This window comes from Protopterus annectens, chromosome 3.part1 (assembly GCF_019279795.1).
Source record: "Protopterus annectens isolate FY-2018-M chromosome 3.part1, PAN1.0, whole genome shotgun sequence".
NCBI classification, from domain to species: domain Eukaryota; kingdom Metazoa; phylum Chordata; order Ceratodontiformes; family Protopteridae; genus Protopterus; species Protopterus annectens.
Genome location: NC_056732.1, coordinates 43,187,764 through 43,203,945, shown reverse-complemented (window position 1 = coordinate 43,203,945; position 16,182 = coordinate 43,187,764). Strand labels below are relative to the sequence as shown.

Here is a 16,182-nt window from a genome sequence, read left to right as displayed (position 1 = left end):
TGAATGCTGTGTGTGCACAGTCATGCACGCGTGCCACCGCACGTGCGCAGTCGTGCATGCTCACCACCGTGTGTGCGCAGTCGTGCATGCTCGCCACCGTGTGTGCGCAGTCGTGCACTCGTGCCAGAGTGTGCACAGTCGTGCACGTGTCATTGTGTATGCATGTGAATATCTGTGTGCAGTCATGCACGTCACTGTGAATGCATGCATATGAATATATGTGCGCAGTGTCATGCATGTGTGTCACCATGTCTATGCAAGGGAATATCTGTATGCAATCGTGCATGTGCGTCACTGTGTGTGCACCCATGTGAATATCTGTGCGTGCAGTCATGCATGTGTGTCACTGTGTATGTAAGCATGTGAATATCTGTGTGTGCAGTGTCACCATGAGCATATCCATGTATGTCACTGTGTGTATGCATATGAATATCTGTGTGTACAGCTATGCATGTGCATCACTGTGGGCTGCTACCTGGATGTGCATATGGGTGTGGATGTGTGCGTTTCTTGGGGTGGGGAAATAAATGCCATTGTGATGTGCACTAGTTACCTATGCTGCTTACTAGTTCATGATGGTAGGGTATTCATTTGGTGAGCATCAGAATCTAGTAGCTTACATGGGCAAGTGGTGTTTTCAGTTCAGTTCTGTGGAAGCTAGTGAGATTCCTGTCATGCAAATTTTAATGCAATTCGGTAACATGCAATGTGTACATGTCTATGAGTCGCATTACATAGAAGCACACATCTCATTAACGGTTCAGGGCAATTTGCATTTTTGTGAACCATTTCTATAAATCCCACCAATGCATACGATTAGCTCCACGTTAAGAGTTAAGTGGACATTATCACTATGTGCTATTCCTCACTCCCACCTTCCCTAAGACATGGAAAAATGTTCTCCTCAAAAGCAAAAATTGAATAATATTTTTTTTGTGCCATACCTGCAAAATCTTTAACATTGACGTTGGCACCTAGACTGATTAGTTCTTTAACTTGCTTCACGTCTCCTCGAATAGCTGCCATATGTAAAGGTGTTTCTCCTCGTTCATTTCTTTTGTTCACTTTATCCTTCTGCCTAGATGAAGAACTTGGGGTCCTTTTCTGAGTTGGTGGTGTCTGTGAAGGATGACTTGGTGTAGAATCTGTTTACAAAAAAATACAAAAAGTTATTTTTGCTATGTAACGTACTCTGGAAGAGATGAATACAGTTAAAAGTCTATAAAGTCAGAGACATCGATGTACAAATGAAAAAACTGAATAATTTACAAGCAAATATTTAAAATGCTTGGACAGCCTGCTTGAACGACACTATCAAAACCTTGGTTCTTTAATCTTCTGCAGGATTATGCTACAGCTGCTACACTTTCCCACTCCTGCTTTCTCTTCTGCAGCCGGAGAGGAAGACACTCTGGCATTGGTGTAGATGTTCTACGACAGTTTGCCTAAAAGGCTTTTTAACTCATTGCTTCCTACATGACTATGCTCAGCAAAATAAACAGAATATGTGTGTAGTCTATGGCAGCATACCATCAGAAGAGAGGCATTCCCAATACTGAGAAGGGGAGTGGTATAATGGTTAAGGTGTTTACATCATGAAAAAAGGTACAGGATTTGAGTCTCACCTGGGATGCACGGCTTGCCTTATAATCATCTCTGTGTTAGCCTAGCACATAACCATAAACCTATGAAATACACTGGTGGTTGCAGTTAATTATGCTTGTTTTATTCAGATTCCAATTGGTACTTCAGCCCACAACATTTTTTTGCAGTTTGAAGGTGCCAATTTAAGCATTCTTCTCATACAAAACCTCTCTGATAGGGCAAGGGCTGCCAGTCTCCTAGGTCCACACTTCAGTGTAGCAACTGAAAGCAGCCAGTGATTTCAACCCTCCAATCATGTCCCTTTATTCTAATCCCATATGTAAATGTAGCTAACTAGGAGCTACACAGTCTTTGTGGTTATAATCAGATTTGCATTGTACTCCTACAAGAAGCTGACTAGTGTTCTTGACTTCACCTTGAAATTTTGGAGCAAACACAGGAGACTTTTTATAGCATCTAAAAAGATCATCTGGTCTGTACAGCAGAATTCAGCAGCACCAGAGTGCTGATGCTGCCTGACAGGCAAGAAGGAATGAAGACAGCCATTGATGCTGATGGTTCAAGTAAGCAAGCAATATATTTTGCTCTAACAATGTTGTGTGTATGTGTGTGTATGCTTGGCACTTGTTTTTAAGTATTCCTCTCAACTGTCCCAGATTTTGCTCTAACATTGTTAATTCAAATTTATTCTGGAGTAAACAAACATGTGCAAATCCTACATTTTTTAGGGGAAGGTTCTCTTTCACTGGGCAAAACCTTGTACAACTGGTATTTTAAAATATATCATCATTGAAATATCTCTTCACCTTTAGTACTTCATAAAACAAGGTGTAGGTAGAAGAATTCTCTTTAGTTTCACATGTAACAAACATTAAAGTACATCATTACCGTAATTTGTAATACCTCTAAGAAATTAGTATGCATGGTCACAGAATACATAAAACAACACACGACTGTTTCTCCCAGTTTGTGCCACCACCAGGCGTATTCATTTCATGAAGACTCTCCACTCTAGAAAAATTGTAATTAGTTTAGGCAGACAGTAGTTGTGTAGTCAAAAAATTCTCTAAAAAAATATCAAGAGCAGAGCTTCCATTGTACATAATGACAAAATCCGATGCAGTGCACGAAGCTTATGGCAGTTGCCTCAGTTCCAGCAATAATATCAGTAAGCTGCCCTTTAAAGATCTTGCATTTATTTAAATGGGCTTTTGTAGTTAAGACTGAAATAAGATGCTTTATTTGATGCAAACCCAGTGTGATTTTAATAACTGAACCAGGGTTTAGATCAAACAGATGAAACACACAGTAGCAAATAAGCACTTCTGCCCAAAAACACACCAACAGTCAAATCCACCACTGTTCTTTATTCCATAAAAAGGATCACATTACAGGTTTCAAAATGAACTCCTTATAAGTACCTTACCATATGGGGAATTTAAAAGAATTTGGGCTCACACCAGTATCAAAGAAGACATAGATGAAGAACTACATACAGTACTAATGAGACTATTGGATAGGGGCTATGAATATAATCAATTATTAAGAAGTATGGATAGAGTGAAATATTAGATTAAAAAGTCATAGGGACAATATTACAACTTATTATGATAAGAGGGAGATTGGTGTAAAGAAAAATGCTGAACAAATATTTTTTGTAACTAAATTCTCTCCCTTCTCAGATACATTAGTCTCAGTAGTTAGAAAATTTTGGTACATAATTAGTGAAGATGTCAATATTGGTGAGCTATTCCCTGATTATGTCAATTTCTCCTTTAAAAGGGGAAAAAATTTGAGAGAAATATTAAATAACAATCTATTACAGCACATTGAACCTACTAAAACTAAAGTGGGCACCTTTGCATGTGGCTCATGTAGCATATGCAATAGGGTGAGTAATTTTGAAGTTATCAATAACATACCTCATATTTCGAAACACTCCTTTAACTGCAAGTCTACCAGTGTAGTATATATATTAGGTTGCTCATGTAAGGACATCTGGTACATAGGACAAACCAAAAGAATGATAAAAATCAGAATTTTAGAACATCTAAAGGACATACGAAATTCAAATTCCATTAGTCCGGTTGCTAAGCATTTCATGGAGACTCATGATGGGTGTAGTGATAGTTTGAGATATTGTATATTGGGAAAACCTTTTGCCTGCAAGGGAGAAGATATAGTGGGTAAACTGTTAGAATTGGAAACAAGAATGATACTTAAATATAAAACACTGAAACCATTTGGTTTAAATCAAGAGCTGGGTTTATAAAATGTATTTATAAATTCTATGTAAAATGTATGTAGATCAGAATTTTGTATATTTACATTATTTACTATTGTTTGTATTTCAGCTGCTGTTAATTAGTGGATGAATATATATCATTAAAGTAAATTATCTACTTCTAATTATAAGAATTTAGTTTGAATAATATTTGTACATAACATTAATTCTGTCATACATTTATTTATTTTGTGTTTTGTAATAGTGATTTTCACATATCAAAAGCATTTTACGTATAATGATATTTGTATGTTGAAGGGATATATTATATTACATAAGTACAATTGGTTCTTAAAATAGAATTAGTTTAAAATGTTTAAAACAAATTAAAGAAGTAAATGCCATATTTCTATATGTTATATACAGAGATCACTTTAAATTTTGATGAAATTTTGATGAATAATTGAATTTAATTGTTAATTGTTAATTAATTAACTATTTATAAAGTATATAAGGAGTTCATTTTGAAACCTGTAATGTGATCCTTATGGAATAAAGAACAGTGGTGGTTTTAGATCAAACAGAGCCTGTTACACTCTCAGCTGTAACAGTCTTCTTGTCCTGATGTCATTGGGTGGATGTGTGCATGTGTGTGTGGGGGTCGGAATAGGTTGGACTGTACATGTCTAACATTAAGGAGTGGAAATATCTTACCGTATGTTTATATGATTATTCATGCATTTGTTAACAATTAGAAATGTAAAGTCTGCAAGGTCAATAAAAAAAGTACAGTTGTGTACACTTACCATAAATGTAGACGTTCGAGTGTATTCACTGTTGCAGTCATCACATTTGGGTTATCTGCTTGCAGTAGCCCTCAGTCGGTCTGATTAACAAAGTCTTGGGTCCTGCGTCGGTTGCTGTCCCTTCTTCTGTGATGTCAGGTCATCAGGGGTATAAAACATGCAGCAGATGCCATTACATCAGTTTTTCTTGCCCCAGATGTCAGGTGCCTCCCTAATGGGAAGCAATTAAATCTATAAATATACAAGGTTATACCTCCAACAAAAAAGCAAATACACCAAAAACGTTTGAGCATAGTAAAGGAGAGTAAGGTATAGCCAAAAATAGTAAGGGGGCTGGAGGGAGGGTAACCAGGACTGCAACAGTGAATACACTTGAACATCTACATTTATGGCAAGTGTACACAACTGTACTATGTTCTTCGTGTTTCACTGTTGCAGTCATCACATTTGGGTAGATTCCCAAAGCTAAGGATGGGAGGAGGAATTTAAATAGCATTAGGACCAGCTATAAGGCCCTGCAAAACAGCAGTGGCAAAGCCAGCTCTGGATTTAGAAAAAAATGCAGATGGTAATGCCTGGTGAAAGTATGTACAGAACTCCAGGTAGCAGCTTCTAGGATGTCCCTGGTAGAGACGCCTCTGAGAAAGGCTGTAGAGGTAGATGCAGCCCTGGTTGAGTGGGGTCTGATCCCCTGTGGGATAGGTTTTCCATAGTGCGTATAGCAGAAATTAGAGCAATGGCCTATCCATTTGGAAATGGTTTGTTTGAAATAGCTTTCCCCACTGCCCCTGTAGCAAATGCCACCAGCAGTTGGTCAGATTTCCTTTGAGGTTTAGTCCTGTCCAAGTAGAATCTAAGTTGTTTGTGCACATCCAAGGAGTGCAGTATACATTCCCCTTTGTTCTGTGGATTAGGAAAGAAGGTTGGCAAATGAATGGACTGATTAAGGGCCACACTGGATACCACCTTGGGCATGAAGGAGGGATTGGTCCTGAGGGACACCCTGTCCACGTGAAAGATGATGAAAGGCTCCACTGCCATGAGGGCCTGTAATTCAGATACCCTTCTTGCTGAAGTGATTACTAAAAGGAAAGCTGTTTTCCAAGAAAGGAATTTTAAGTCTACAGTAGCAACTGGCTCGAAAGGAGGAAGAGTGAGTTTCTCCAATACAAAGTTAAGGTCCCAGGCTGGAGTTGGAGGTCTCCTGGGTGGTCGTAGATTTTTGGCCCCTCTGAGGAACTGCTTGAGCAGTGGATGAGAGAAGAGGGGAGGTTCTGTGTTATAATGAGCTGAAATGGCGGAGACGTGAATCCCGATGGAGGAGAAAGACATGCCCTTGTGAAGCATCCCAGTTAAGTATTGTAAAATCTGAGGTAAATTGGGCACTGCTGTGCTCATCCCTTGAGACTGGTTCCAGGCACAGAATCAGCATACGATTTTCTAGTACTAGGACTCCTTGCCTCTAAAATGATATCCATCACTGGTTTACTGAGGGGTGGTAAAGGAGAGATTAGGTAATTAGTAAGGCTGCTAGGTTCAGTGTTTGAAGCTGAGGGTGCAGAATCTGGTTCTCCTGCTGAGACAATAGGGTAGGAGTGTGAAGCAGGTGCTATGGGGCCAATAGTGACACACTGAGCAAGAGGGGTTACCAGTGTTGGCATGGCCAGTCTGGTGCAATCAAAATCATCCTTGGTTTGTCTTGTTTGATCTTTAGTAGTACTTTGGAGAGCAGAGGCAGAGGAGGAAAGGCATAAACTGATAGGTTCCTGCTGAAGGAGAAAACATCCACTTTCCAAGCTTGTTTGTGGGGAGCCCTTGTGCAAAATTTGTCCATTTGCTAGTTCTGGGGGGAGGCAAACAGATCTATATCTGGGCTCCCCAATTTGCTTGTCAACATGTTGAAAATCCTTGGTTTCAGTTTCCACTTGTGTGGGTCCATGAGGTTTCTGCTTAGTCCGTCTGCCAGTGTATTTAGTTTTCCTGGCAGGAATTGAGCTTGTAGATGCACTTGGTAGCTCTGGGCTGTGTTCCACAATGCATGGCTAGTCTGCAGAGATGATAAGAATGTGTACCTCCCTACTTGTTTATGTACCACATAACAGTGGTGTTGTCAGTCTTTACCATTAATTGTCCTGGAAGAATGTGGTCCTTGAAGGCTGTCAGGGCATTCTGTACAGCTAACATTTCTTTTTGATTGATATGTAAGTGCATTTGACTTTGGTTCCATTTGCCCTGAATGCACTTCCCTGTCAGGTGAGCCCCCCCATGCTTAGTCTGAGGAGTCTGTTAGGGTTTGGGTGACAGGGGGTAGTGTGAATGGTAGTCCCTTGTTTTGGTGGCAGGCCTCTGCCCACCAAAGAAACTCTAGGCGTATGCAAGGTATGATGGGACTCATTGCTTCTAGATCCTGAGAACTTTGACAGCACAGGCTCTTTAGATACCATTGGTAGTTTCCTCATATGCAGTCTTGCATATGGAATTAGAAGAATGCAGGAGGCCATGAACCCCAAGGCTTGCAGTATTTGCCTTGCAGATAGCAGGGTTTTTGTGGCCACTTGTTTGAAGAAGGTTGTCAAATGAATTTGTTTCTCTGGCGTGAAGAAAACCACCTGGGAAGTTGTACTCAAGCTTGCTCCCAGGAATATAATTTGTGGACAGGGTACCAGGTGTGATTTATTTTCGTTTATGGTGTACCCCAGACAAGTCAGCACCCTTTGTAAAAAGGCCAGATGATTCAAAGGAATGTCCTGGCTTTCTGCCTGAATTAGACAATCGTCCAGGTATGGGTATATTTTAATATTTCTTTGCCTGCAAAATGCAATGACTGGAGATGGGCACTTTGTGAATACCCTGGGAGCAGTAGATAAGCCAAAGGCCAGTGCAGAGAACAGACAGTGCATGTAGCCTGCTTTGAAGCGTAGGTATCTTCTGCAAGATTCCCTGATTGGGATGTGCAGGTATGCTTCCTTTAAATCTTGTGTTGCCAACCAGGTGTCTTTGCCTAGCATAGGGAGCACAGGTGAAGAGTCAGCATCTTGAATTTTGGAATCACCAAAAAAGGTGTTTAGAGTAGACAGGTCCAGGATAAGCCACCATGAACTGTCTTTTCTGGGTACCAGGAAAAGTCTCGAGTAGAAACCTTGTCACTCTTCCTCTTCTGGTACCAACTGAATAGCCCCCATGCTTAAGTGAGAAAGTAATTGCTTTTGGGCCTCTGACCACTGATTTGGGGGTAGATCTGGCCATCCGCTTGGCGATTGTAATGTGTGGAAGTGAAATCTGTATCCCTGGGACACTACATTTAAAACCCATTTGTCCTGGGTAATGAGTTCCCAGTTCTTTGCATGAAGAGCAATCTTCCCCACCAAAGGGGCAGTCAGTTGAGAAGTGCTTGGAAGTTTTAAAAAGAAGTCATTGAGACAGTTTACCATGGGGGGGGGGGGTTATTACTCTCCGATTTAGAAGTGGAGGCCCCCCACTACTTAGTCCAGTGCGTACCCTGGGACTGAAGCCTGGGAGCTCTGCTGGATCTGGGTTTGGACTGAGAAGGTCTGGAAGAGGCAGGAAAGGACCAATTCTTGGAAGGCCAATGCCTACTAAACCTTGGGGGTTGTACTTGTAAAAAAAATATTTAACGGTTTGCATAGATTTAGCTTTTTCCTCCATCTTTTTAAGAACTTATTCTGCCTTGTTGCCAAACAGGTGGTCCTGGTTTAAGGGAGCATCCAGTAATTTCGCTTTAACATGATCTGGCAATGGCTCTGTGCCATTAACTAAAACATAAACAACTAGCTAAGATGATAAGTACTTTGTATACTGTGATAAAGAAATATGTATCCTTTCTAAATCTATGTCATTATACTGCCTACCGTCCTTGCTAATATGTTATTAATGTTACATTTGTAGTAATCTCAGAAATAGTAATGGCAGTCTTGTACTTGTATGTAAATAGCCTATGTTTTTGTTAAGTTCTTTCAGCTCATTTACTGTACCTAATTATCAATGTAACTCTGTTGGAGCTTTTCTCCCCGGGCCTCCGCTGAAAAAGGACATGTATCCAGTTGGACCATCCCGGTTAACAAATGTAAAATAAAATAAATAAATAAAATAATTGCTCCTTAAGCCAAGCATGCCCTCTAAGTACAGACCCAGTTACAGCAGCCCTGCAAGATGCCTCTACTGAATCAAAACCATATTGCAAAGTATGTTTTCCAACTTGTTCAGCTGAATGCAGTAAATCCTTATTTTCAGCACAATCTGGAATCAACATCATTTTCTGTTTAAGCAATCCAATAAGATGCTGCTGATACTTTAACATATGAAACTGGCAGTTTAAGGCCCTAATGGCCAAAGTTACAGAAGTGTATACCTTCTTACCCCATCTATCCAGCGCCCTGCAGTCTCTATCAGAGGGGGTAGGATTTTTGGCAGTAGTAGCTTTAATGCCCTTGGGTCCCTGGGAAATGGTCTCAGGATCCGCAGTAGAATTTTTAAAAAGGAACTTGAGAGTCAGGGACCCTGTAATATCCATCAGGTTTTTGGGAGCAGTAGGTAGAGAGTCAGGGGCCAAGCTAGATTCCGAAAAGGCATCATCAACAATGTCTAGTACAGGAGGTATGGCTAAAGGCCTGTGCTGGGGCAGTAGTAAGAAATCCCTAAGCCTCTTTTTAGAATCAGAGAAATCCTGACTTTTCCAATGAAAATGCTCCCTGATAGTATGCAAGGTTTCACCAAAAGAGAAATCCTCTGGGGGAGAAGCAGTGGGAATAGAGTCCTCAGCATCAGAATCCTCATAGGTAGATAAGGGTAAATCCTAGTCATCAGAGGAAACAGAAAATTCAGAATCCTGGTCAGAAGTATCATAAGCAAACTCAGTCCTAGGTCTCAGAGGGGGAAGGCTGGCTTCCCCTGATTAAAGTAATAAGGTCTTCAGCCATTCTTATCATTTGATTTTTAGGCATAGAGGCCTGACCACGTGGTCTGGGCGTCAGTTTTTTAGGCATGGTTCGAGTTTTAGGCCTTGAAGAAAAAGAAGATGGCGTTGGTTTAATACGCAAGTCAGTAAGGCCTGAATACACCCTCAGAAGCCGGTGGCCTGCACAGTGGCTCCGGACCCATCCAAGGTAGAGACATCCGCAGGTTCCACAGCTGAAGCATCCCGCGGCATACCGGACTCTGAATGGGTCTCAATAGAGGCCTGCGAATCTTAAGCAGCTGGTATCAGAGGCTGCGAAAGCGCCTCACTGAGTACCGGTAAACTGGCGACTGGCTTAGAAGAGTCGACAGCTTTAGACCTAGGCGGCCTCTGTCTAAACTTTGTGTTTTTTCGGAATGTCGGTAGTCTGATGGCTTACCGAAGACATATCGGGATAATCAAATCAAGCACCAAAATATTTAGAAGTGAAAATATACAGACGACGGATAGTTCGTGGTTTAAATAAGGCACAAACAGCGAGGTAACGTCGTGGTCGGGGCCTAGGCAAGGAATACAGTACGAATTAAAATCTTTGAGGTATTTACTTTCTACAAGTAATGCAAATATTTACTTTTACTGACATCGGTTTATAGCAAGAAAAAGTTTCCCCAACGGGGTACTTAACTTTTAGTTGAAGCTTTCGGTTCTGAAACTCAAAAATGAAAATTTCAGGAGTCGGCCGACCGGCACTTGCGAAATGCTTCTGCTTCGGGCACGGCAAGAAAGACTGATATAATGGCGTCGGCTGGGAACACTACTGAATCTCGAACCTCTGAAATCTCGAATTTCAAAAGCTCGAGACCATGTAGCCGAAACCCCACATTACCGAAGAACCAGAAGCGTGAAATTCAAAATCCCGATGTTAAGGGATTTTGAGTTAGTGCTTCTGGTGTTGTGGTTCAGGTAAGTATGTGTGTGTAAGTATGTTTGTGAGGGGATTTAGTGTAAGTGTGTGTTGTGACTGTGGTGTGTGTGTGTGTGTGTGTGTGTGTGTGTGTGTGTGTGTGTGTGTGTGTGTTTGCCTTGTGTGTATGTTTGTGCAATCTCAGAGTTAGAATATTAAAGTAGGGGGGGTTTGGGGGGCACAGGGGGGCGAAGCCCCCCCTGCTTATCTTCAGTGTAGGGTGGTTTGTTTGGTTATGGGGGGAGGCTGTGTGTATGTTTGTGTGTGTGCTGTATGTATGCAGTACTTTCGCAATTTTGAATTTCGTGGTTTTAATATTTTGGTAATGTGGGGTTTTGGGCTTATAGTCTCTGTATTTAGGTCTTCGGGATCGTGTTATTTCAGGATTCAGTAGTGAATCCCGTCGGCTGCATGTTTTATACCCCTGATGACCTGACGTCACGAAAGGGACAGCAACCGACGCAGGACCCAAGAATTTGTTAATCAGCCCGACTGAGGGCTACTGCAAGCAGATAACCCAAATGTGATGACTGCAACAGTGAAACACGAAGAACATCAACTGTAATTGGTGGGGCCATCTGTGTACATGTAGGGAAGTTGTAAAAAGGTTGCACTAAATGCACATGTCAGCAACTTGCTGAAATATGTTTGTTAGATTATGGATTTCCATTTTAAAATAGTTACTAGACAGGCTAAGGGGTAACAAACTGCGTTTCATTTATGCATAAAAGACAGTTAAAGCAGAAAGGAAAGTAACCCTGCTGGCCAAGCATGGAAGACGATTTACTAATGAGAAAAAGATGAGCAAAGTGTGCAGGCAGAATTTGTTTTCTCAAGGAAAAGATCAGCTACAGAAAGTTCCTTAATGAAGTGCACACAAGACAACGCCCGAGACCAGGGTTAACAAAGTAAATCATTTACTGGACTGAAGCAATATAATGTGTGTTCAGGATATCAGTTCAGTTAAGGTTACTAAGTTCATTTGACCTTTTACTTCTAACACTTGAGCAGGAGTACAGAAAACAGGTCATCTAGAGACTGTGTCAGTATACTTTGTTCAGGGCAATCAGAATGATGTACAGCAACTTGAACTGTTTATCAGTACTGTTAATGAAGAATCTGGATACTGTGAACACCTAATAAAACCTTATTAAAATGAACTACAGTGTTTAGGAAATTCATTCTTAAAAGTGCACAAGACTTGAACCGTAAGGGAGAGACGGACACCTATTCAGCACAAGCCTGGGTAATTAAGACTTGCATTTTTCAGTCTCATTGCATACAGTGTTTCCAGCTAACTATGGTACAGTACAGCATTTTCAAATCTTACAATGCTAGTCTGGCTATTGCCTACATATTTATTTATTTACTAGCAGTCAGGTATTTAAAGTGTACATAGTCAAAGCGGACTTAATTAGTAAGCACATCTGTGAATGGATTTTAATAGGTTGCAATGTATATGCCTGATAAATATATAAAACATGCTACTGCAGCTATTAGTCCATTTCATGCCACCAACCTGAAATGCAATACTACGGTTATTTTTATGTATTTGTTCAACCATTTCATCACAACCAGCATCTGAGGTAACAAAATCAATAAAGTGCCTGTAATTGGTGGGTATTCTGGTTCATGTTCCATTCTAGTAGGCTCCGTAATGAAACTAAACAGTACAGATCTGAAAACGTCCCTGACTAATCTTTGCTATGTTGAACAGCTTTTTTCTAGTGCAAACCTTGTGCCCCCTTCACTTTTGAGTCTCTACACCTCAATGAATGGAGCAAAACGTATGTTAGAAACCGTAAATATTCACATTTCTGGGGGTTCACAATTCCATACATTAAATGTGCAATGTCCCCTTCTCAGATATCACTGTGCTGTTAAATAAATATGCAAATGTTACCCATTCTATTATTTTAATTATGTTTAGTTTTTGTGGGGGGGGGGGTCAAGTTTTGTTATAGTCTGCAGGAAGCTTACATTCATTACTATGGCCACTATGTCTTTCCACTAGCCAGTCAATCACAGCTACTATCAAATGTCAATGTGGATAATTATTGCACCTTTGAGTTACTGCTGACAACCAGCGGAGGTGCATAGCTGTACAAGGAGCATTACCTTTTAGTACATTATTATGGGCAGCTCTTCTTGCCAAAATACCCACAGAAAAAGGAGGTGAACTCCTCTAGTTATGCATACCAGCAATCAGTGTCAAGAAAATAGTAGGTATGACAGTAGAGACTCTATGTCCAAGGTTACCTAATATAGTATATCTGAGCTATCAAAGACATACAGCATGAGATGTACCTTCCAAAAGTTACCGCCGACTGTTGGTGCAGACTATGAGAAATACAGCATTTTTCATATTTTGTTTTACACAGCATTTATGGGCTTAGTATAAAGCATATAAGACTGCATTCATGTGTGCACAGGATGGTAGTAAAAAATGGAAGAGAAAGGAAATGTTCAATGAGGAGACATTCTGAACTATAACTTTTGTTTATATCTCAAGAATAGCAGCTTTAGCAACTGGGAGCAAGGTGCCAACCACTAGCTGATACAAATTACTGTGCATGTGTGCAGTGAAATAATGTACGTGAGATGTAGATTCCCTGAGATAATGAAGACTGTCCATTAAAACACATGGAAATGCCATAATTTGCGTTTGCTCTACCAGAGTATTAGTGGAATTTGCAGCAAGAGTATAAAAATGTGCCCTCAGATATGCATAGGATAGTAAGCAAAGACACAAAAAAGGTGGACAACATGCATACATTCTGGGATGTGCAGCTTCATTTTTTGACAGTACTAATGAATAACAGCAGTATTTGCACATAAATTGCAATATCTTAAGAATTAGGAAGCAAGTACAGCCACAGTCATGGTCTAGGAAGGATACCCTAACTCATGAACACCTGTGTGGTGTGGAATGTTATACCTCTAGCAACCTGCACTCATCCTTACAGCCCAGAGAATTTTCTGGACAATCAATGTAAAAGCCATAAACTAGAAAAATGTAAATATTTTCAGACCAATAAACTTAATTTAAAGACATTAAAGCTGGAGAAATAGCAATGTTTCCAGGAAGATGTATTCCTTACAGTAATAATAGTCAATGCAGTCATACCATTTCCACAAAACTTATAATGCACAGAAACCCAGAATTATATTTGTTGTTACACTTTCACAAACCATTTGTCAGATGTTGGAAATTTGCAACTTAGACAAATATTGTTTTAAGACTTTTGTTAACCACAAAAAATAAAAATAAAACAAACCTTAAACCAAGAACAAAAAAAAACAATAGGCAAAAAAGTACAGTTTTGTACCTACCATAAATGTAGATGTTCGAGTGCTAATACAGCTGCAGTAATCACAGATGGGTTCTCTTCCGTCAGGCGGTCCCTCGGTCGGCCGAATTCCAAAGTCTAGGTCTGGCGTCGGTTGTAGTCGCTTTCTCTCCTGACGTCAGTGAGGCCGGAGTATATAAGACACAGCTGACGCCATGTTCTTCAGTCTTTCTTGCCCCAGATGTCAGGTGCCCCCAGAAGGAAGGCAATACATAAATTATGTATATATGTATATACAAGCAATGCAATATAATCCAAAAATCAGTAGTTGCAAGCAAATAAACCATAGAAGGATAACCCAGTCAGGTTGTATGAAGAGGTTGTTAGGCCCCATGCCTTTACCAAGTGGGGAAGGAGGGAGGGAAACCTGTACTGCAGCTGTATTAGCACTCGAACATCTACATTTATGGTAGGTACAAAACTGTACTATGTTCATCGTGCATACAGCTGCAGTAATCACAGATGGGTAGAGTCCCAAAGCTACGCACAGGGTGGTTGGTACTAGGAGGAACTGGGTTGAGCCAGAATGCCCTGCAACACAGCAGTGGCAAAGCCTGCTCTAGTTCTGGAATATAAAGGCAGGTGGTAGTGTTTTGTGAAGGTATGTACAGAACTCCAAGTGGCTGCCTCCAAAATATCTTTGGTAGGAACTCCTCTGAGGAAGGCTGTAGAGGTAGCTGTGGCCCTGGTGGAGTGTGATCGGATACCTGTAGGAACAGATTTCCCATGATAGGAATAACAAAACCGTATGCAGTGGCCTATCCACTTTGAAATAGTCTGCTTGGAGACTGGCTTCCCTTGAGCCCCTACAGCATAGGACACAAAGAGTTGTTCTGATTTCTTGAAGGACTTTGTTCTGTCCAAATAGTAACGTAGCTACCTATGGATGTCTAAAGAATGTAGCAGCCTTTCCCCTTTGTTTTGAGGATTGGGGTAAAAGGTAGGAAGGTGTATGGCTTGATTTAAAGCTACCCTGGATACCACTTTAGACATAAATGATGGGTTGGTATGAAGGGAAACCCTGTCCTCATGGAAGATGAGAAAGGGCTGCACCGCCATGAGGGCCTGTAGTTCCGAAACTCTACGAGCTGAAGTGATAGCCAGAAGGAAGGCTGTTTTCCAGGACAAATATTGCAAATCTGTTGAGGCAGCTGGTTCAAAAGGAGGCAATGTTAATTTTTCTAGTATATAATTAAGATCCCAGGCTGGTATTGGTTGCTTCCTTAGTGGTCTTATATTCTTAGCCCCTCTGAGGAACTGTCGTAAGAGTGGGTGAGAAAATAAAGGAGGATCCGTGTTGAATTCTGCAGAAACGGCTGGCATGGATTTTTATGGAAGAAAATGAAAGTCCACTGTTCAGCAGCTCAGCTAGATACTGTAATACCTGAGGCAAGTTCAGTTTTCTAGGGTCCTGGCCTCTTTTCTCATTCCAAGAGCAAAACTGCTTCCATTTTGCGGAGTAAGCTTTTCTAGTAGATGGCCTTCTGGCCTCCAAAATGACATCCTGCACCTCCTTGGAGAGTAGGGTCTGTTGTGGTGTTAAGGAATTTTCCATGCAGCGAGATTGAGTGTTTTCAGCTGACTGTGAAGAGTTTTGTAGCTGTGCTGAGTCAGCAGAAGAGGCATTAGAGGCAGGGACCAGGGAGGAGTATGTGTTAGGCTCCTCAGGAGTGGGTACCAGTGTTGCCTTGGCCAATCTGGAGCAATCAGTATCATCTTCGGTCTGTCTGCTCTTGCTTTCAAAAGCACCTTGGGCAGAAGAGGCAGAGGTGGGAATGCGTAAACTGTCCATGTTGTCCAACTGAATGAAAGAGCGTCCACTCTCCAGGCCTTTGGATGAAAGGTCCTCAAACAAAACTTTTCCAATTGATGATTCCTGTGGGAGGCAAAAAGATCTATGTCTGGCCTCCCCCACGCTTGGATTATTTCTGTAAACACCTGAGGATGTAACTTCCATTCGTGTGGATCGGTCATATTTCTGCTTAGATTGTCTGCCAGTGTGTTTTCCAATCCTGGCAAGTACTGTGCTTGAAGTTTGATTTGCCATTCCAGAGCCAAGTTCCAAAGAGTCATGGCTAGTCTGCACAAGGGGTATGAATGTGTTCCTCCTTGTTTGTTTATGTACCACATTACTGTGGTGTTGTCTGTTCTTATCAGTAATTGTCCTGGATGCAGGAAGTCCTTGAAAGCTGTAATTGCATTTATCACTGCTAGCATTTCTTTTTGATTGATGTGAAGGTGCTTTTCCTTTTGGGACCATTTGCCCTGAATGCACCTGTCCGTCATGTGCGCCCCCCAGGCGTAATCTGAGGCGTCTG

The 16,182-nt window shown here is 41.1% G+C and overlaps 1 protein-coding gene across 2 annotated transcripts in view; it reads right to left on the bottom strand.

Moving 5' to 3' along the window:
- ANKRD12 (ankyrin repeat domain 12) overlaps positions 1 to 16,182 on the bottom strand; it is a 1,254,496-nt gene that overhangs the window by 469,705 nt on the left and 768,609 nt on the right. For both annotated transcript variants that reach the window (XM_044066536.1, XM_044066537.1), the window contains one exon: positions 945 to 1,145. In XM_044066536.1, coding sequence (XP_043922471.1) covers positions 945 to 1,145 — 201 coding nt within the window. The remainder of the gene's footprint in view (positions 1 to 944; positions 1,146 to 16,182) is intronic.